This window comes from Onthophagus taurus, chromosome 7 (assembly GCF_036711975.1).
Source record: "Onthophagus taurus isolate NC chromosome 7, IU_Otau_3.0, whole genome shotgun sequence".
In the NCBI taxonomy this organism is placed as follows: Eukaryota; Metazoa; Arthropoda; class Insecta; order Coleoptera; family Scarabaeidae; genus Onthophagus; species Onthophagus taurus.
In genome coordinates this window covers 17561339-17582660 of record NC_091972.1, presented here as the reverse complement: position 1 = coordinate 17582660, position 21322 = coordinate 17561339, and the positions used below count along the sequence as shown (strand labels likewise).

Here is a 21322-nt window from a genome sequence, read left to right as displayed (position 1 = left end):
GATGGATTGGAAGTAGGTAAAAAGACAATAAAACAATAACTATATTAACGTTTTTTAATCTCACCAAACTTATTTTGACACTTTTCAAATAAATTAATTACATAAATCACTAATTAAACATTTTATTTACATAAAATTGTTATTTATTTCACAAATATTCCAATTATAATTTCATCAACTTTCTTAAATAATAAACCAAACAATTTCTATTAATAACCCATAATAAATCACACAGTCAATTTAAAACAACTTTAAATCACACGACATAGAAACTCTCAATTTATTTATCTTTAATCTGTTGTTCTTAGATTAACAAGATTGATGACCACCTTTCATCAACACACAAAGCCCCACATTGTCGCCGCTTGGCGTGTTTGTTATTTCGGACCTCACGAAGCTACCTAATGTGGGTTAATAAATGAAAATACCAGGCCAGATAAGCATAGACAAGCAAAAGCTCGGGGCCGTTCGATCTAATGTTTTAACTTGTAGCGCATGCACCTACGACTTCGGCGAAGGCGGTATTAGACCACTTTCGATAGTCCGTCCAGATACCCGCCACGACTGTCACTTTCTCTCCAAGTCGTTTGAAAAGAGGAGGTTCTTTCAAGCTCTACACTCAAAGGAGGGGTTGTTTCGTTCGGGCAAACGGTTCTTCTCTAAAACCCATCAAGTCTTCTTTAGACTTCTAACTGCAAAGAGTTTTCATTGTGTTTGAAGAAGTTATAGATTTTCGTCGAATTTGAAGACGACGGTTGATTTTAGTATTCCGCGGTGTGCGGTTTGTGGTGCTATGAACTGGATGTTGAATGTGCTTTCAATTGTTATTGTTGTTTTTTCGATGTCTACGGCTCAAGTACTAGGTAAAAAATTTATTACTTTAAGTTTTTTTCATCACACACTTACAATTAGTTTTTTAAAATGTATCATAAAAAAATTCAAAAAAGAAATGCAGGAGATAGATGGTATTAGTAATTGATATGTAGAAAGCCAAGATAATTATACGTAATAAGCACAGTGATCGGGACTTTTCCATTTGTGGCTAGTTTCTCGTGCTTAATCTACATATGGGAGATGATTTAAATTGGTTGTGTTGTTTCTATTTAAAATTGTTTACTTACAGAGATCATTTTCGTTTGTTAAAGTAAATTTACACAATTGCTCCATTTTGTGTAATTAAGTAATTTTAAAAAGAACTAAATATGTGGCGTTAAAAATAATTTAATAACACCATTATTTTCATAAAGTTAAACACGTGAATATTCATTTTCACTTCAAAGCGACACAGATATTGACCTGAATATTAATAGGATTTTTTTCGTGACTATCGACTCATTTTAGCGGATTTGATTAGTTTATTACATGGATTGTGGTTTGCAAAAAAATACATTAAGTTTGAATAGAATATTAATTTTAACAGACAATCTATACATGGGAATCGTAAAGATGTGTATATTTAGAAAGTGAACAAGCTGATGTCCCCTGGGTTACGATGTGGTTCTAGAAAGCTAATTGATAGAAAGGGATGATTTTGGCTACACAAATTTTTTGTTCTTTTCAACTCTTCCTTCAAATTCCTGTAAAATGCGATAAGAATCAATGACTAAGAAAACTCCAACGTAGAATCTTCACTCTCTAGAACTTCTCTTGTATTTTATGCTAACAAAGCCACTCACGCCTATTTTATAACCCCCCTTAATATCACTTATGATTTAACCGTCTTAAAATGGGATTTTCAACTTATTCGGTGTGTATAAAAAAACTTTTGTATATGGATCAACCTGGTTGGAATATAAATTGGTAAGAATCTTGCTTGGAATCGTTCAATGACACAACAATAGTTTCCTCAATACGAACAGCAATGGTATTAAACGGAGAAAGTATCGGATATAGAACTTCTTTTTGGATACCTAGACTCGATTTGGTTATGGATTATGCTTATTGCTTCAATATTGACAATTTCCATTCACAACATTTTGTTTGATGGGTTCCAATTTTTGAGTAGCGATACATTTTTTTAATATAAACCGTGCATATCAACATTTTTGTAACTTTCTATTAATTAACTAAAAAATGGTGCTGGCTAATATGAGACTAATTATGGATTGTATTTCTTTGCTTCATTATAAACAATTTTTGTACACAACATTTTTCTTGATCAGTTTTAGTTCTCGAGTAACAATAAATTCTGTGATGTAAACCATCCATTTTGACATTTTAAAGATTTTAGCTTTATTCTTGGAAAATTACAATACCCATTCTCGATCTGGTTATGGATCATGGTTTTTCTTCAATATTAGCAATTTTAATTCATAGCACTTTTCTTGATCGGTTCCTATTTTCGAATTGCGACATATTTTTGTAATATAAACCATCCATATCAAGATTTTTCGAAGTTTCGCTTTACTAGCAAGAAAATGGTGATGGCCAAGGTATAACTAATTATGGATTACATTTCTTTGCTTCATTATAAACAATTTTTGTACACAACTTTTTTTCTGATCAGTTTTAGTTCTCGAGTAACAATAAATTCTGTGATGTAAACCATCCATTTTGACATTTTGAAGATTTTCGCTTTATTCTAGGAAAATTACAATACCCATTGTCGATCTGGTTATGGATCATGGTTTTTTCTTCAATATTAGTAATTTTCATTCATAGCACTTCTCTTGATCGGTTCCTATTTTCGAATTGCGACATATTCTTGTAATATAAACCATCCATATCAACATTTTTCGAAGTTTCGCTTTACTAGCAAGAAAATGGTGATGGCCAAGGTATAACTAATTATGGATTACATTTCTTTGCTTCATTATAAACAATTTTTGTACACAAAATTTTTCTTGATCAGTTTTAGTTCTCGAGTAACAATAAATTCTGTGATGTAAACCATCCATTTTGACATTTTGAAGATTTTCGCTTTATTCTAGGAAAATTACAATACCCATTGTCGATCTGGTTATGGATCATGGTTTTTTCTTCAATATCAAGAATTTTCATTCATAGCACTTTTCTTGATCGGTTCCTATTTTTGAATAGCGCTACATTCTTGTAATGTAAACCATCCATATCAACATTTTTCGAAGTTTCACTTTACTAGCAAGAAAATGGCGATGGCCAAGGTATAACTCGTTATGGATTACAGTTCTTTGATTCATCATAAACAGTTTTTGTACACAACATTTTTCTTGATCAGTTTTAGTTCTCGAGTAACAATAGACTCTGTAATGTAAACCATCCATTTTAACATTTTGAAGATTTTCACTTTATTCTTGAAAAATTACAATACCCATTCTTGATCTGGTAATGGATCATGGTTTTCTCTTCAATATCAACAATTTTCATTCATAGCACTTTTCTTGATCGGTCCCAATTTTTGAATAACGATACACTCTTGTAATGTATACCATCTATACCAACATTTTTCGAAGTTTCACTTTACTAGCAAAAAAATGGCGATGGCCAAGGTATAACTCGTTATGGATTACAGTTCTTTGATTCATCATAAACAGTCTTTGTACACAACATTTGTCTTGATCAGTTTTAGTTCTCGAGTAACAATAGACTCTGTAATGTAAAACCATCCATTTTGACATTTTGAAGATTTTCGCTTTATTCTTGGAAAATTACAATACCCATTCTTGATCTGGCAATGGATCATGGTTTTTTCTTCAATATCAAGAATTTTCATTCATAGCACTTTTCTTGATCGGTTCCTATTTTGGAATAGCGCTACATTCTTGTAATGTAAACCATCCATATCAACATTTTTCGAAGTTTCACTTTACTAGCAAGAAAATGGCGATGGCCAAGGTATAACTCGTTATGGATTACAGTTCTTTGATTCATCATAAACAGTTTTTGTACACATTTTTCTTGATCAGTTTTAGTTCTCGAGTAACAATAGACTCTGTAATGTAAACCATCCATTTTAACATTTTGAAGATTTTCACTTTATTCTTGGAAAATTACAATACCCATTCTTGATCTGGTAATGGATCATGGTTTTCTCTTCAATATCAACAATTTTCATTCATAGCACTTTTCTTGATCGGTCCCAATTTTTGAATAACGATACACTCTTGTATTGTATACCATCTATACCAACATTTTTCGAAGTTTCACTTTACTAGCAAGAAAATGGCGATGGCCAAGGTATAACTCGTTATGGATTACAGTTCTTTGGGTCATCATAAACAGTTTTTGTACACAACATTTTTCTTGATCAGTTTTAGTTCTCGAGTAACAATAGACTCTGTAATGTAAACCATCCATTTTGACATTTGGAAGATTTTCGCTTTATTCTTGGAAAATTACAATACTTATTCTTGATCTGGTAATGGATCATGGTTTTTTCTTCAATATCAACAATTTTCATTCATAGCACTTTTCTTGATCGGTCCCAATTTTTGAATAGCGGATACATTCTTGTAATGTAAACCATCCATATCAACATTTTTCGAAGTTTCACTTTACTAGCAAGAAAATGGGGATGGCCAAGGTATAACTCGTTATGGATTACAGTTCTTTGATTCATGATAAACAATTTTTGTACACTAAATTTTTCTTGATCAGTTTTAATTCTCGAGTAACAATAGACTCTGTAATGTAAACCATCCATTTTGACATTTTGAAGATTTTCGCTTTATTCTTGGAAAATTACAATACCCATTCTTGATCTGGTAATGGATCATGGTTTTTTCTTCAATATCAACAATTTTCATTCACAGCACTTTTCTTGATCGGTCCCAATTTTTGAATAACGATACACTCTTGTAATGTATACCATCTATACCAACATTTTTCGAAGTTTCACTTTACTAGCAAGAAAATGGCGATGGCCAAGGTATAACTCGTTATGGATTACAGTTCTTTGATTCATTATAAACAATTTTTGTACACTAAATTTTTCTTGATCAGATTTAATTCTCGAGTAACAATAGACTCTGTAATGTAAACCATCCATTTTGACATTTTGAAGATTTTCGCTTTATTCTTGGAAAATGACAATACCTAGGCGCGATCTGGTTATGGATCATGGTTTTTTCTTACATCGATGCTTCAAAGACGTGAAGTGGATCAAATAGCCGCATTAAATTGCCCCTCAGCTCGGACAGAACCATTTTTCAAGCAGAAGTACTTGCTATAAACTTCTGCACCATTTTAAACCTAGAAAAGAGACAGAAAGATGCATCCATAAACATTTTCACAGACAGTCAAGCCGCCCTAAAAGCAATTCAGGTGTACATGTGTGACTCTGCACTGATCAGAGAATGTTCCAGTAACCTGAGAAAACTCGCTAGCAGTAATGATGTTACTCTATGGTGGATTCCAGCACAGAGACATTGAGGGCAATGAAAAGGCGAACAAGCTGGGTAATGAGGCAGAGAAGGCCCTTTATTGGACCCCAACCCGGTTATGGACTACAAAAAACCACTTAAAAGAGGTAATCAATAGTTGGGAGGCCTCAAAGGTAGCCTTACGCTGGAAAGAACTTCCAGGTCACTGACAAGCGAAGAGTATGATAATATCATCACAAAACAAAACCAAAGAGAACACTAAATCACTAAAATACATACACGGCATCTCTTCCACATTGAAGAAGCTGAGGATCAAACTTGTTGACTTTGTAACAACGAGTCAAAGACTGCCGAACATATACTGTGTGAATACATGACACAAAATTTTCGGTAAAGTACACCTGACACCTATCGACATAAAGGAACAAGACCTTGAAGCAATACTTAAGTTCATCAAGGACCTACACTTGCCCTAAACTTTTGGAGGGCTTAAGTTGTAATAGATCTATTGATTCCAACTTTTTTTTATCGAATATAAATCATCCATATCAACATTTTTGGAGTTTCTCCTTTATTACATAAAAATGGTGATGGCTTGGTTGGAACTAATTTAGCACCTCAGAGGTAAGGTGTGTTAAGTCACATTTTCTGCGAAATGAGTTGTCTCCACCATGTGTATTTGTTTAAACGTAAAGTCCACTTTCAAATCTCTCTCCTTAACAATTTCGAGTTTGCGACTTAACATATCTTACCTCTGAGGAGCTATGTTTCTATGGTTCATTATAAACAAATTTTGCACACAACATTTTTCTCAATAACTTTTGGTTCTTAAGTAACAATAGATGTTTTGACCTAAACCATACATTTTGAAAGTTTTCGCCATATTCTTCCAAAATGGCGATACCTAGGTTCGATCTGGTTATGGATCATGCTTATTACTTCAATATCAACAATTTTCATGCCCAACATTTTTCTTGGCCGGTTCCAATTTTTGAGTAGCAACACATTTTTTTAATATAAACCATCCATATCAACATTTTTGGAACTTTCCTTTATTACATAAAAATGATGATGGCTAGGCTGGAACTAATTATATCTTATGTGTCTATGGATCATTATTAGTTTGACGATTTTCACTATATTCTTCTAAACTGGAGATGCCTTGACTCAATCTGGTTGTGGATCAAACTTTTTGCTTTAATATTAACAATTTTCATTTACAGCATTTTTCTTGATCCGTTGTAACTAGTTATGGATTTCTTTCTTCTCCTTCTTCCAGTGGCGTTACAGACCAGACTGGGCTTTACCCTCCTTCAAATATATGCCTACATAAACTCCTCGCAGTCGCTTGCAAATTCCTCCAAAGCATCCCTCTTTATGTTATCCTGCCATCGCGTTCGAGGGCTTCTCCTTTGTCGGTTTGTATCATTCCACTTTTAGAAAAGTTCGTTCATCCATTCGTTCCATATGTCCAGTCCGCTGAAATCTTCGCATCATTACAAATCTCACAACATCCCGTTCCTTGTATAGCTTTCCTCAACCGACTTCTCCTCAATTGGTGCATGTATCGAGAACATCGGTAGATTTCGCATGCTCATTTTGATTCGGATATAGCATATCCTGTGCTGATACATTTAATACTGGTCACTCGTTGTTGTACTTTCCTGTTGACAATAAATCCATTCATCTGGCCATCTTATTTCTTGCAGAGCCATGATATCCAGTCTGTACTTATCAATTTAATTAAGTGTGTTTGCGAACGCTTGGTTCAGAGTTCTGACGTTCCAGATACACTAATCTTCAAATCCATGTCTGTTACCACGATATTGATGGTAGCCAGAGTAGAATTAATGATAATAAACAATTTTTGTGCACAAAATTATAATAATCTCTCTATGTCTATTAATATTTAAGCTCAAAATTCAAAATTACTTAATAAGATTTATTAAATTCGTGTAGTTGTTACTTAAACAATAATGTAATGAGAAATTCTTCTGTAACTGAATTTATATCAAACTTTCCATTGTTTAGAATGCGGAAGAAATGTGAGACGTTCCCGACAGCCTCGGCAAACAACACTGGGTCACGGTCGCATCATCAATGGGAAGAGGAGCGTTCGAGGAGCATGGCCTTGGCAGGTATTATCTTAAGCATACTTAACTAAACCGGTAAGGATAAATCAACAAGAAACGAAGACAGGTATCTTTTACGGATCGAATTGTATTGCGTACGTTACATAAAGATCATTGAACTACGTCTTCATCTAACATACCAGAAGATAAATTTGTTACCTAAATATTTAAAATCCATCAAATATTTTCATTCAACCTTCTATTACATAACCGGTGTGGTTCTGCAGGTTTCGTTGCAACTCCTCCATCCACAGTTCGGATTTCTAGGTCACTGGTGCGGAGGGGTTCTCATCTCGCCCGAATGGATCTTAACGGCAGCACACTGTATTAGCAAGTAAATCTTATTTAGATAAAACACAACATATAAAATAAAATGTAAAGGTTGTGTTTAATTGTAATTCCAGTGATTTATTTAATTTACCTCTTGCTGCATTATGGACTGCCGTGTTAGGTGAATACGATCACGACCAAGAAGAAAACACCGAGCAAAGAATTCCCGTTGACAAAATCGTTTTACATGAAAGATTTCATAATTTTCAACATGACATAGGTATTTCTATGTTTCTGTATGCATATAATATTATAATGTTGTAATTGTAGCGTTAATGAAATTATCAACACCTGTAAAACTAACAGGAAATCGAGTACGGTCCATTTGTTTGCCTACCAAAAGATTATCTTATAACGAAACCGATTTGTGTATAGCTACAGGTTGGGGAAGAGCTAAAGAAGATGGAAAATTAGCTGGAAAACTTTTAGAGGTAAAAATTCCCGTACATGATAATGCAGTTTGTAAGAAAAAATATGAACATGCTGTTCCAATAAGATCTGGACATTTATGTGCTGGCCATTTAGATGGATCTTCAGGTACATGCGTTGTAAGTAATTAATCTCATTACTATAACATATTCTAACTAATAAACTATCACTAGAACTAGAAACTTTCGGGTTAAGTAGTGCGTCTTTTGAAAAAGTGTTTGACGTTTTGGATGCCATGTTGCAACCTTCTTCAGAAACAAGTTCGAAGTGACGAAATTTGGGCAATAAATACGTAAAAAGATAAAATTAGTGTCTAATTGTCAATTAAGTTGTTTTTGTCATATCCGGGTGGAGAAGGTTTCGTTGAGTCTTCTCTATTCATGTTGTTTCCATGTCGATGGATCTCTATCGCCTCTCTCATCATTCTTTGGAAGTAATATCCGGTTCTTGCTAGCACTTTAGTTTTGTCAAACTCCATGGTGTGTCCTCCTTTGTGGCAATGCTCCGCGACTGCAGATTGTTAGATTCTTGTTAGAGCATTCGATGTTACGCCCAGTTTGGCCAACGTAATAGACTCCCTTTAATGGGGTTAGTTTGTCTTTGCCTTCGGAAGAACGTTTTGTATTTTGCTGAACGTATCGTACCACGATATCATTCTTCTTCAAACACCTCGCAATTCGGTCCATCACACCTGAAACATAAGAAAGACAGATAAAACCGGCTGGTGTAGTACTTACCGAGTTTTCCCTCTGTTTGCGTGATTTGATGGCTCGTTGGATATCCCTCATTGTATAGCCGTTCTTCTACAGTCTTGTAGAAAACTCTCTTCTCTCTTTAGGTTTTCTTTATCGCATATCCTCTCTGCTCGCTGGAATAAGGCTTGAATCACGGATCTCTTCTGTTGTAACAGCAAAGGTTGCAAGATGGCATCCGAAACGTCAAACACTTTTTCAAAAGACGCACGACTTAACCCGAAAGTTTCTATAGTTTTAGTGATAGTATTACTATTATTTCTAGTTTTAGTTTAATTAACATCGGCCGTGAAAGCCTTCGCACAGTGTGTTAATTAATTAATAATTATCGTACCGACGTCATGATTGCAAGTATGCAACCACAACTGTGATATTGGTTGCATACTTGCAATGATGACGTCGGGTACGTTAATTAATTAACACATTGTACTTATATTAAATAATAACTATTAACAGGGAGATTCTGGAGGTCCTCTTCAATGTGCATTAAGTGATGGGAGATGGTTTTTAGCCGGGATTACTTCATTTGGATCAGGATGTGCAAAACCAGGATTTCCTGACGTTTACACAAGATTATCTTATTATTTACCGTGGATAAAGACAAAAATGAAAGTTAAACCCCCGAAAAAGTAGAATAGTTAGATTATATCATTGTATATATTGTAAATATTACTGTAAAATAAACTCTCACTTAAATCAAGCGCCATCTAGTGTTTTTAACAACTATATTAAATTACAGAATTCTATACAAAATTTATTAAACATAACCTATCATTTCACCATATCTTGAACTGTACAGATTAAACAAAAAGAATGATCCAAAAAATCGAAAATAAAGATAAATTCGAAGACATAATTGAGTAAGTAACTCAAAAACATACAAATTATAATTATAACTTGTCGTTGATTTTAGGAATGATCATTTATCTATAATTCATTTCTCGGCTGATTGGGTTGAACAATGCAAACAAATAGATGAACTTTTAGAAGCTTTGGCAAAACAAAACGCTACATCAACAACAAAGTTTCTTAAATGCGATGCGGAACAGTTATCAGATGTGTCACTTAAATACAAAATTGAAGCTGTACCAACTGTAATACTCTTTAAATCTGGAAAAGAATTAGAACGTGTCGATGGCGTTAATCCCGGTAAATTGACGACATCCATAAAGAAGTATGCTGAAATAGAAGCGATCGAAGCTAAAACGTTAGAGGAACGATTAAAATCGTTAATAAATAAACACAAAATCATGCTATTTATGAAAGGAAATCCCACAACTCCAAGATGTGGTTTTAGCAGGCAAATTATTGAGATCCTTCGTAATGTTGGGGAGGATTTCGATACTTTTGATATTTTGGAGGATGAAGAAGTTCGGCAAGGTCTTAAAACATTCTCTGATTGGCCCACATACCCCCAATTGTATGTTAAAGGAGAACTTATTGGTGGATTAGATATTGTCAAAGAGTTGGTGGCTTCTGGCGAACTTTCAGATACCTTGAAGGGTTAATTCGTTTTTATTTTTGCATTTAGAACATGCAGATGCATTTCAATAAAACATTTTCAAATTCCTTTCTTAATTTATTTAATGTAAATTTGGTTAATTAATTGGTGCTAATAAATCTGCGATTTTAGTGCCCTCTTTTATTTATTTTTATAAATAAATTTACAGTTATCTGCACTAAATAAGTTTTTATTTGTTTATTAAAATTATTAATAAATTATCTTATTAAACACATTAAAAGATTTTTAAAAACATTTTTAATTCAAATTATCACATCATACTATATAAATATAATTTCAATATGATGAATTAAAACCTGCCATCTATCCGTATTAAATATAAGTATAATTAGAAATGACAGTTAATCACAAATTTTAGGTTAAATTTTGAGGTTAGAAATTCAAAACATCAACGTATAATTTATAATTTCGTTAAAATAAATCTAAAAAATGTCTCAAAACTTACACGGTACGTTTGTGTCTGAGAAAATTAATAAAATTCGTTGGCGTCCTGATCCTTTCGATAATGCCCACTCTTTTATAACCGGAAGTTGGGACAACGAAACGAATCACATCAAACTTTGGGATTTTAAAGAATCTCCTGAAGATGCTGATATTTATCCTTACGTTGTAAGTGAGTATAATTACGATGGAGATGTTACCGAATGTAGGGTAAGTATTAAAAAGAACTTTAAAAAGTTTTTTTTTTTAATAATATTATATCAGTTTTTAAGCCCCGATCTGTTTGTTTCTTCTTCAACAACGGGGTCGGTTTCTTTAATGAGAATAAATGTAGATGAGAAAGCGGTGACTAATATTAGTGAAGAGATTGAGTGGAAACATATTCATCAATTCAAGAATGGTGAAAAGAGTTCTTGTATATCTTTTGCTGTTTATGATAATGATTTTGCAACTGTTGGTGAAGATGGAAATATTTTTTTGTTAACAGCATTAAGAAAAGAACCAGCTAGAAAAATTAGTAAATAATTCTAAAACACTCCTTTATATTCATATTAATTATATTTCGCTTTTTAGTTAATGCTGATAGTTGTTCAATTCACTGTGTAACTTTTTTAAAACACAGTGAAATATTAACTGGTAACCTTCGTGGCCATATGAAAATTTGGGACTTAAGATCATCATCAAACACAGAGAGCAGTTCGTTTATGATGAGTGGGGAACAAATTGCACCAACTTGTTTAACATTTCATCCAACTCAAAGGCACATGGTAGTGGCTGGTGATGAAGAGGGTTCTTTAACAGTTTGGGATTTGCGCCACAACACCTACCCCTTAAATTTACTCAGTGCTCATTCAGATAGTGTAACCGAACTTCAATTTCATCCTGATCACCCAGATCAATTATTTACATCATCATCCTCAGGAGAATTATGGCATTGGATGGTTAATAAACAAAATCGTTTATTAATTAATGATGATGAACCCGATTCGAATGTATGGCTTTTAGGAGATTCCATCAAAAATAAATTGGAAGTATATGCTTTGATGTCCAAGTTACATATGCCAATTAATACTTTAGATTTAAATAGAAATAGAATTTTGTGTGGATGTGATAATGAGGCGATTTATTTAATTAGTAATATTAAGCTTTATTAAATAATTGTTTTATAATTCTAAATAAAGTGATTAATTTACATTTATGATGATCTATTATTTTAAAGTATGTAATGTTGCTCCTAATAAACTAATTACCTTATTGAATAAGATTAATGTTAGCTGGTATTGAGAAGACCTTTTGATTTAGATTTTTTGTAAATATATCATTGCCAGTTTGCTGTAGTATGTGTCAATATAATTTTTGAAATGTAATTTTATATTTACAAATGTGGATGGATCCTGGAAAAGGATTATAAATATTAGTAGTGATTAAGGTCTAATTGCTGTGTTTAAAACACACCAATCAGAATTAAATGTCTGATACGTCAAAAGAAGCGACAAGCCTGGAGAGGTTTTTACGACGAGGTGGAGAGTGCCACTGAGACCTCACGCCTTAACAAGATACTATCTCGTGGCCTAAAACACAGTTGTGACATTCTAAAAAAGAACGATGGCAGTTTTCAACGCTGCCACACCAAATGGAACTAAACATGACTGGCAGATAGTGCCAAATTGTCTTGTGTTCCATGGAATCGAAGAGGGTGAGGAAATAGAGAAAACAAAGTGTTGGATGTAAGTCATAATAGATAGATGCCATCGTTTGGGAAAGCGGGTTAAAGATGGGAACACCAATCGAGCAGTGATAATTTAAAAAGTAATAGCTAAGTATTTATTATTGTATTATAATGCACTGAATTTTGCTTAGTATGGTTGTTTATGGTCTTTATTTAGAAGTACAGAGTGGTTCAAATTCGATGTCTGAATAGGCTAACTGGGAAACTATAAGAGGTAGAAAAAAAGTAGCTTACATGATCTCGTTTTTCGAGAAACTGCTAATGCCGAAAATCTCAAAGCGGTATCGTCTTTTATTTTTCCCCTAGAGGCCAAAATTGAAAATATCGTAAAACCAGCAAGTGCAATTATCTTGGTTATTATTATAGGTGGAGTATTATATCTAAGACATTATATGGACACTTTTTTACAGAGAATTTGATGACGTAGTCAAAAAAAATTTTTCGGTTTTAGATTTTGAGATATTGTGACAAATTTGGTTTTTTTAAATGGAAACAACCACTAATTATTCGCTTATTAAATTCGCTATTTTTTTCTGATTACAAAAATATGGGGTTAGATAGGTCTATTTCTTATTGTTTTAGAATAAAGCTAAAAATAATCTTTTTTTTTGGTGTCGTCAAAGAAATTAAATTTACAGTTTCCTGTAAATTATAACTAAAAATTAAAAAAACATATTTCTGATATTTGAAACAAATACATCTGTTGAACTATTTAACCATGACTGGTTAAACCAGGAGTATACTGTATCTTTATCTGTTCTAAATGAAGAATGCGACAAATCTGTTGGTTCCATGCCATCTACATCTATTGAAAAGAGGGAAAACCGTATCTACCTTATGAAGATTCTGCACCATCTAGTAAGAGACGAAAAAATACCACATTGCTAAATGAATATGGATTTAATCGCATATACAATGCATATATTCATATTAAAGTGATGAAGCAAATTTAGTGGAGACTATAAGAGATTTGCAGCGTTATGGAAAGAAAGCAATTTTAAAACAGATCCACCATAATAAATCACAACCATTGACTGCAGATGAAGCATTAAGCGTTTACATTGATTTAGATTTGACTAAAGCACCATATTTATACCTTAGAAATCTAACCAATGAGAAAAGCTGCTTTTTATTGCCACGTATCACTACATCCAGGAAAGTAAAAAAAACTGTTATCCACCTGTTTCTAGCATAGAAATCAGCAATATATATGCAAAAGTAACATCTTTATAAAATTCATTAAATCACACGATTAATAGAATTTTATTAATTGAGTCAGTATATAAGTCTGGATTACAAAACTTAGTTTTATATAGTAAGTGGGGGTGTGATGGCTTATCTGGACAAACGAATACAAGCAAGTACTACCTGAAGAGTCTAATATTGTATCTGATGCTAAGTTGTTCATAGCTATATTTGTACCTATTATTAAACTAAGGTAGTGTGGCAAAATCCTGTTCCCTCTTCTGTGCGGTTTTGTCGACCAATTTCAATTGGGTTTTTTAAAGAGACTACAGAGAAAACGAAAGCCGTTGTGGATGGTATACAAAGTCAAATTGATAGTTTGAGTCTATCGATAATTACAAAGCAAGGAAAAGCAATACAAATCAAACATGACATGTTTCTCACTATGATAGATGGAAAAATTGCCCAAACAATAACAGGTACACCTTCATGTTCCACGTGCACTATTTGCGGTGCCAATCCACGGCAAAAGAATAATTTAGAAAAGGTGGGTGCAAGACCAGAAAATGATAATGCATTTCGCTATGGATTATCAACGCTACATGCCTGAATATGTTGCATGGAGATGATTTTACACATATCATATAATCTACGCTTGCGCAAGTGGTCGAAAGTGAAAGATAAGAAAGCTTTGGTGCAGGCACGATTCCGCAAAGAGCTTGGTTTGATTATTTATAAGCCAAAGTAAATAAGTAAAAACGATGGAAATGCTGCTGGAAGATTTTTTTGTAATGCTTCTTCTTCGGCAGAAATTACCGGTGTCGACGAAATATTGATTAAGCGATTTTATATAATTCTTCAGGCGTTGACATCGGATGTTATGGTAGATCCAGAAAAATTTGGAGAATATGCTATGGAAACGGCAAAAATATATATTAAAAATTATGACTGGTATTACATGCCATCTTCCGTACATAAAATATTAATTCATGGTAAACGTATCATACGACATTTTACCTATTGGGCAGCTATCAGAAGATGCACAGGAATCTCGAAATAAAGATTACAAAAAATTTAGACTACATCATGCACGAAAATATTCTAGATATGCTACTGTTACGGGGGATGGATTGCGCCGAAGAAGAAACAACAGTTGTTGAATAAAACGAAATAATTTATTTACAATATGTACAAAAAAAAAACCCTCAAAGGTTTTTTTTAAGACGAAAGGGGTCGTCTTCGAATTGGCGGTTGAAGTGCTGGCTTGTTGTCGCTTCGGAGTTCGGTTGGAATTGACCGCTGATGGAAACCCGGCCGCCTTAAATAGGCGCCCTTGGGTAAAACCCTATCAACCGGGCGTTGTGGTCGGTTGGCGACCGTCCGATCCGTAGGTAGGGTTGACGACCAATGGCCAAGCAGATCGAACGGCGCTCAATTCGTACTTGGTGACACCCCCTCCCTCAAGGCGCTGGTTCGGGCTGCGCAGGTGGGTGTCGATGTGGTGGAGGAGCCAGACGTAGGTCGTTGATGTGGACTTTGCTGGGCTCTGCAGTCTGGTGTCTGCGGATCCAGTACGTTGTAGGTCCGGCCTCCTCTATAACCATGTGGGGTCCTATCCAACGAGGACCAAACGGCGTCGCTACATGAGCCCGCTCTGGTGGTGGTACAGCCCCAGCGTATCGCTGGCAGTATCGGTGCTCGTTCCTGTGCGCTCGTCTTCTTCTCTCGGCCCGTCCTGCCGCTGGCTGTTGACCATCTTGGGGGCCCTCAAGAAACCATTCCCCAGGTCGCGGTAACTCGTATCCCAACAGCAGGGCGGCGGGGGTTTCTCTTGTCGCCGCGTTGCGTCGTGACCGAACGTTGAATAGAGCCCGATTGATGTGTCGATCCCAGGTCGTTGGATTTATGCCCTGGAGTTGGATCCGTATGCATTTCTTTATTTCTTGAATCCTCCTCTCCGCAGGATTGGCCTGAGGGTGGTATATCGGCGTCGTCCAGTGGTGGCACCCCCAACGTCTCAGCGCGGAGTCCCAGTTGGCGCTGGTAAACTGAGGCCCGTTGTCGGATAAAATGGCCCTTGGATAACCATACCGGGGAAACACCTCACTCTCCAGGATATTTATGATTTTCGGAGCGCTGCTGGTAGCGGCCGGAAACGCCTCCACCCATCGACTGAACAGGTCGGTGACAACGAACACAAACCTGTTGTTATCTCGTGTTTTCACGTATGGGCCCATGAGGTCTACTGCCAAAACTGCCCATGGTTGTGTGGGCGCTCGTGGTCGTAATGGAGCCCGTTCCTGTAGGGGTCCCCGCTTGAGCGATGAGCAGGCCCAGCAATCCCGGACGTGTCTGGCCACGTCTTCCTCTACGCCGAGCCACCAGTATTTCCTCAGGATGACCCTCGTGGTTTCCTCAGCTCCGGGATGGCCTGCGGTGGACGCGTCATGGTAGGCGTGCAACACCTGGTCGTGCATGTCCTGTGGCACGATCAATCGGTTACCATCGGGATGTCGTCTCCATAAAAGCCCATCATGCACTAAATACTGGGCGGCGACTCTAGCTTCCGCCGGGTTTGCGGGACCCGCCTCGTTGATTCCGTCCAGGGTACGAATCAGGTTTTGGCTGTGGGGATTTCGTCGTTGACTGTCTTTTAAGTCGTCTGCTAGCCCAGGGAATTCGACACATGCGATGTGGGGTCGGACGTTTTTTGGTTCTTGTTCGGCGGATGGTGGAAGAAACATCCGGTCGAAGTCAGCTGTGTGACCCGCAGGAGTCGTTGGCTCATGCCCGGGTTGGCGCGAGAGAAAGTCCGGGAGTTCGTTCTGTTCCCCCGGGGACGTGTTGTACGTCAAATTTATATTCCTGAAGAAGGAGCGCCCACCGGGTTAACTTGGCGTTCCGGTCCTTCATGGTGTCAAGCCATAACAATGCTCTACTGTCGGTGCGCAGGGTGAATCTTTTGTCCTCCAGGTACGGTCGGAAAAATCGCATCGCCCAGACGACTGCCAAGCATTCCTGTTCGTTAGCATGGTAGCGCTGCTCAGTGGGAGACAACTTGGCGCTGGCAAATGCGATGATCTTCCTTCCCGGTTCTTGGTAGAGGACCGCGGCAATTCCCTTCCCGCTGGCATCGGTCTGTAGCACGAAAGGTTGAGTGAAGTCCGGGCGTCTAAGTTGCAGTGGGCGGCTCAGTAGCTGTTTAATCTCGAGAAAGGCGTTCTCGGCTTCAGCTGTCCACTTAAACTGTTTCTGGCCCCGCAAGAGATCTGTCAGCGGGGTTAACACTTCGGCGCAGCGTGGAATAAACCCGCGTAGCCAGTTACACAGTCCCAAGAAGGATCGCAGCTGCTTCTTGTTGGACGGTCTCGATGCGTCGCAGAGGGAGTTGACGTGGTTCGGTAAGGGCTCCACTCCTCCTGGTGTAATCCGGTGACCCAGGTAGTCGATGGTTGTTGCCCTCAAGTGGCATTTTTCCGGTGATAACCGGAGGTTGTGTAACCGGAGTCGTTAAACACCAGGTATAAGTGTCTAAGGTGTTCTTCCCAGGAGTTGCTGTAGAGGATGACATCATCCAGGTACACCAGGGCGAATTTCCGGAGGTATCCAGGGAGCACTTCTTGCGTCATCAACTTCTGGAACGTCGCCGGGGCATTCTTCAATCCGAAAGGCATGACGCGAAACTGGTAGGTGGCACCGTCGGGAGTTGTGAAGGCGGTTAAGGGTCGAGACCCCTTCTCCATTGGGATTTGCCAATATCCGGACCGCAGGTCGAGGCTCGAAAAAACGGTAGCCTGGCTGAGGTCCCGCAGCGTCTCGTGGATGATTGGCAACGCTGAGGACTCGTCCACCGTTTGCTGGTTTAATCGACGGTAGTCGACGCAAAACCTCTTGGCCCCATCTTTCTTCTCCACCAGTACGATCGGAGATGAATACGGAGAACGACTGGCTTCAATGACACCTTCCGCCAACATCTTCTCTACTTCACGGGCGATAAATTCCTTTTTGGTATAGGAGCAGCGGTATGGCGGTAGTCGAAACGGCCTTGCTCCTTCGGTGAGCTCCAGTTTGTGCTGAGTTGCCCCTGTGGTACTGTTAGGGGAGTCGGTAAACACGTCGGGGAAGGCACGAAGCGTCGTTAGAAAGGCCTCTTTGTGTTTGTCCGGAAATTGGTGACGGATAGTACTGACGTCCAGAGCGGGCAGTGGCGCAGTGGGGCTGCCCCGTCGGAAGTACATCGTGGCCCTCTTCTCTTTCCCGAAGTGAAAACAGCCTCGTTGGAAATCGAGGATCACCCCTTGGTCGCGGAACCAGGGATCCCCAAAAACAAACGGGGTGCTGAGTCGGGGAACCACCAAAAACTGCTGGGTGCACTGGAGTCCACCGATGGTGAACTGGATTTCGGCCTTCCCGAGGATGGGCAGCTGGGCATTCGGGTCCGCTTGGGTGGCGTAGGTGTCTCCCAGCGGTTTATAAGACGCGACGGCTCTTGAGCTGACGAAGTTGCTTGTCGAGCCGGAATCCAGGAGAGCTAGGCTGCGCCTTCCTGCTACCTCGATTATTACAGTCGAGCGGCTGGAGCAACCAGGTTCCTCCAATGTGGAGATTACTGCGGCCGTCCGGGTTGTCCTGGGCGAACGGCCGCCGTTTCGTTTCCCGAACCGGTGCTGCGTTGTAGGGGACAGTCACGGTTCCAATGGTACCCGGGGCAGTACCAGCATCGGGGCACCTTCTTCTTGGGGTCCTCGTTGTCCCCTTCAGGAGTCTTCTTACCCTTTGGAGATGGTGTTGTGGGTTGTTTGAGGAGGCCCGACTTCTTAAGAAGCGCCTCCGTGCGAATTGCTTTGTGTCGCAACTCGTGTATGTTGGGGGACAGGTGCAGCTGTAGCTGAGGTAGCAGCAGGGCAACCATCATTCCAATGTCGTCGTCCGGTTTTCGGTGCAGACGACGGGCTTGCAGGTGTTTGCGTTTCAAAAACGCCTGCACCGATTCATCAGTCTGCTGATGGCGGCTGAAATATTGGCTGTTGACTTGTGCCAATATTTGCGGACTGTTGAACCTTTCCAACAGCGCTTGGTGAAATTCCGCGAAGGACATCTCCAAATCATCGAATGCACTCCACCACACAGCGGCATCTTCTCGAAGAAAACTGGTCGCTTTCTTTGTTTGTTCCGCTGATGGAATGCCGGTGTCAGTGAAATATGTCTTTATTACCTTGATGAATTCTGCAGGATCCTCCAAGGAATCGCCGGTGAAGCACGGGGGCTCGGCTTTTGGGATGCAGACATGTTCGGCCAATAACTTTGACAGGGCGCAAACCTGTGTCTGAACGGTCGCACTGTCTTGTTTCGGTTCTTCGGCGGTCTTCCCCATCTTCTGCGTTTGGGATTCTTTTCCTTTCTTCTCTTCTTTAATCGGTTGGGTGGGCCCCTCTTCTTCTGAAGAGCTTGCCAAATCTTCCTTCGTCGGATATGGCCGTGTCGACAATGAACGGCTTCTCGTTGTTGGTCCTTTTCGCATTATCGGGCCATACGTTGGGCGCCAATTGTTACGGAGGATGGATTGCACCGAAGAAGAAACAACAGTTGTTGAATAAAACGAAATAATTTATTTACAATATGTACAAAAAAAAAAACCCTCAAAGGTTTTTTTTAAGACGAAAGGGGTCGTCTTCGAATTGGCGGTTGAAGTGCTGGCTTGTTGTCGCTGTTATCGTTGTCGCTGTTGTTGTCGCTTCGGAGTTCGGTTGGAATTGACCGCTGATGGAAACCCGGCCGCCTTAAATAGGCGCCCTTGGGTAAAACCCTATCAACCGGGCGTTGTGGTTGGTTGGCGACCGTCCGATCCGTAGGTAGGGTTGACGACCAATGGCCAAGCAGATCGAACGGCGCTCAATTCGTACTTGGTGACACTACCAACGAAGATGTATTTCATACACTCCTTTATACATCAGATCCATACATAATGAATATTAGAAAGCAGTGCATTAAAAATGTAAAGAAACTTGATGAAGAAACCCTAGCTCTTTTAACACAGTATTACCTGATTTCTGAAAATTAAATTGAATAAGTTGAACAGCGTCAGGCAATGATGGAATAGTGGACGAGTTAAACATTTTTATATGTATATTATACATTTTATTATAATATTTATATCTCAGATAGACTGTTAGGGTTTTTTTCAAAAATAATATTACTCTGTAGTATCAGTAATATTCATAAAAAATTTACAAAATGTACATATAGAGTGTTTTATTTAAAATGACATATGCTTATATCTCGAAAACCAAAACTCGAATCGAAAAAAGTTTCAAGTAAACTTTTTTTGGTGAAAAGGGGGGCACAGAGTACACATGAGCAAATTTTTTTCAGGGTTGCCTAAAGGCCCTTCTGACGTCATTTTAATTTTTTCAAATCGCACATATACTTTTTTCTTTCAAAGTCTTGAATAACTTGACAAACTGAGTATTTTTTGCTTGATTGCGTGATTGGTGAAAGAGGATTCGTCAGAAAATAGTACATTAAAGAAAAAATTTTGCTTTGATCACAATTTTATTCTACGTGCAAGTTAGCGCACATTCAAACAAGGTTTAGAACAGGATTTACTCGATTTATAAACATTAAAAAAAATTTTTAATCAATTTTCTAAGACGATTTCAAAAGTTAAGAAAAATTTTAATATTATTTTACGATTAATTAAATCGTTTTTTATTAATTTTTTTAATTACATTTTGAAACATGTTATTTTATTTTTGTTTATGTTGATATCTTCACAACGGAGAGTTTAAGAAAAAAATTTTTAAGCAAAAAGTAATCAGTTTGTCAAGTTGTTTATGACTTTGAAAGAAACAAGTATATGTGCCATTTGAAAAAATTAAAATGACGTCAGAAATTCTGTTCATGTGTACAACTTTTTCGATTTGAGTTTTTGTTTTTGAGATATAAGCATATGTCATTTTAAATGAAACACCCGGTATAATTGTGTATACCTATAATTATGTACATATAAAATTGTTTAACATATTTTAATCCTGTTTTTAAGAGGTGACATTAAATGAAAAACATAAAAACATAATAATAACAAAACTACAGTGCTCTACACTCGACTTTCTCACATTTGTATACGACTGAAATATAAATTTTTGGAAAAATACTTTTAATAAAGGCACTAAATACAAAATAATTGTAGAATTTTCTTTATTTTAACTCCTATATATAAAATCACATGTGGAAACCTAACAAATAAGTAAAATACTACTTCCGCTTTCATGATTTCAATGTAATTTTTATCTATACATTTTTCATATAACATAGATACCTTTAAGATTTATTTTGTTCCATATCAATACTCTTTTTTTTTTTGCTTTGTAAATATAGTTTAAGTGTGGTTAAAACACTTGTGTTTCCCTTTTCCTGACAGAGCCTTTCCCGCGCGCTTCTTATTTAGTTTTCATTGATTTGCTAAGATCAATTAGGGGTCCTTCAGACTAAGTATTAGGAAG

General features: G+C 37.5%; 3 protein-coding genes across 3 annotated transcripts; all 3 read left to right on the top strand.

The window, feature by feature from the left end:
• The first annotated feature begins 678 nt into the window (after window positions 1-678).
• Window positions 679-9643, top strand: LOC111420567 (chymotrypsin-like elastase family member 2A). Its single transcript, XM_023053585.2, has 6 exons — window positions 679-863; window positions 7332-7438; window positions 7660-7766; window positions 7837-7982; window positions 8033-8310; window positions 9400-9643. The coding sequence occupies exons 1-6, from the start codon at window positions 794-796 to the stop codon at window positions 9574-9576; spliced, it is 885 nt and encodes a 294-aa protein (XP_022909353.1). The 5' UTR covers window positions 679-793; the 3' UTR covers window positions 9577-9643.
• A 40-nt stretch (window positions 9644-9683) lies between these two features.
• LOC111420576 (Glutaredoxin 3) lies at window positions 9684-10512 on the top strand. The gene is made up of 2 exons (XM_023053595.2): window positions 9684-9803; window positions 9857-10512. Exons 1-2 carry the CDS (start codon window positions 9757-9759, stop codon window positions 10449-10451), a joined length of 642 nt encoding a protein of 213 aa, XP_022909363.1. The 5' UTR covers window positions 9684-9756; the 3' UTR covers window positions 10452-10512.
• Window positions 10513-10809: 297 nt separating this feature from the next.
• On the top strand, window positions 10810-12104 carry LOC111420284 (Nucleoporin 43kD). The gene is made up of 3 exons (XM_023053251.2): window positions 10810-11116; window positions 11171-11423; window positions 11480-12104. The coding sequence occupies exons 1-3, from the start codon at window positions 10895-10897 to the stop codon at window positions 12058-12060; spliced, it is 1056 nt and encodes a 351-aa protein (XP_022909019.1). The 5' UTR covers window positions 10810-10894; the 3' UTR covers window positions 12061-12104.
• Window positions 12105-21322: the final 9218 nt, after the last annotated feature.

Coding starts and splice junctions, on each gene's coding strand:
- LOC111420567 (XM_023053585.2), top strand. CDS start 794: ATGAACTGGATGTTGAATGTGCTTTCAATTGTTATTGTTGTTTTTTCG. Junction 864..7,331: donor GTCTACGGCTCAAGTACTAG/GTAAAAAATTTA, acceptor TCCATTGTTTAG/AATGCGGAAGAAATGTGAGA. Junction 7,983..8,032: donor TAATTTTCAACATGACATAG/GTATTTCTATGT, acceptor TTGTAATTGTAG/CGTTAATGAAATTATCAACA.
- LOC111420576 (XM_023053595.2), top strand. CDS start 9,757: ATGATCCAAAAAATCGAAAATAAAGATAAATTCGAAGACATAATTGA. Junction 9,804..9,856: donor AAATTCGAAGACATAATTGA/GTAAGTAACTCA, acceptor CGTTGATTTTAG/GAATGATCATTTATCTATAA.
- LOC111420284 (XM_023053251.2), top strand. CDS start 10,895: ATGTCTCAAAACTTACACGGTACGTTTGTGTCTGAGAAAATTAATAAA. Junction 11,117..11,170: donor GAGATGTTACCGAATGTAGG/GTAAGTATTAAA, acceptor ATATTATATCAG/TTTTTAAGCCCCGATCTGTT. Junction 11,424..11,479: donor AGAACCAGCTAGAAAAATTA/GTAAATAATTCT, acceptor TTCGCTTTTTAG/TTAATGCTGATAGTTGTTCA.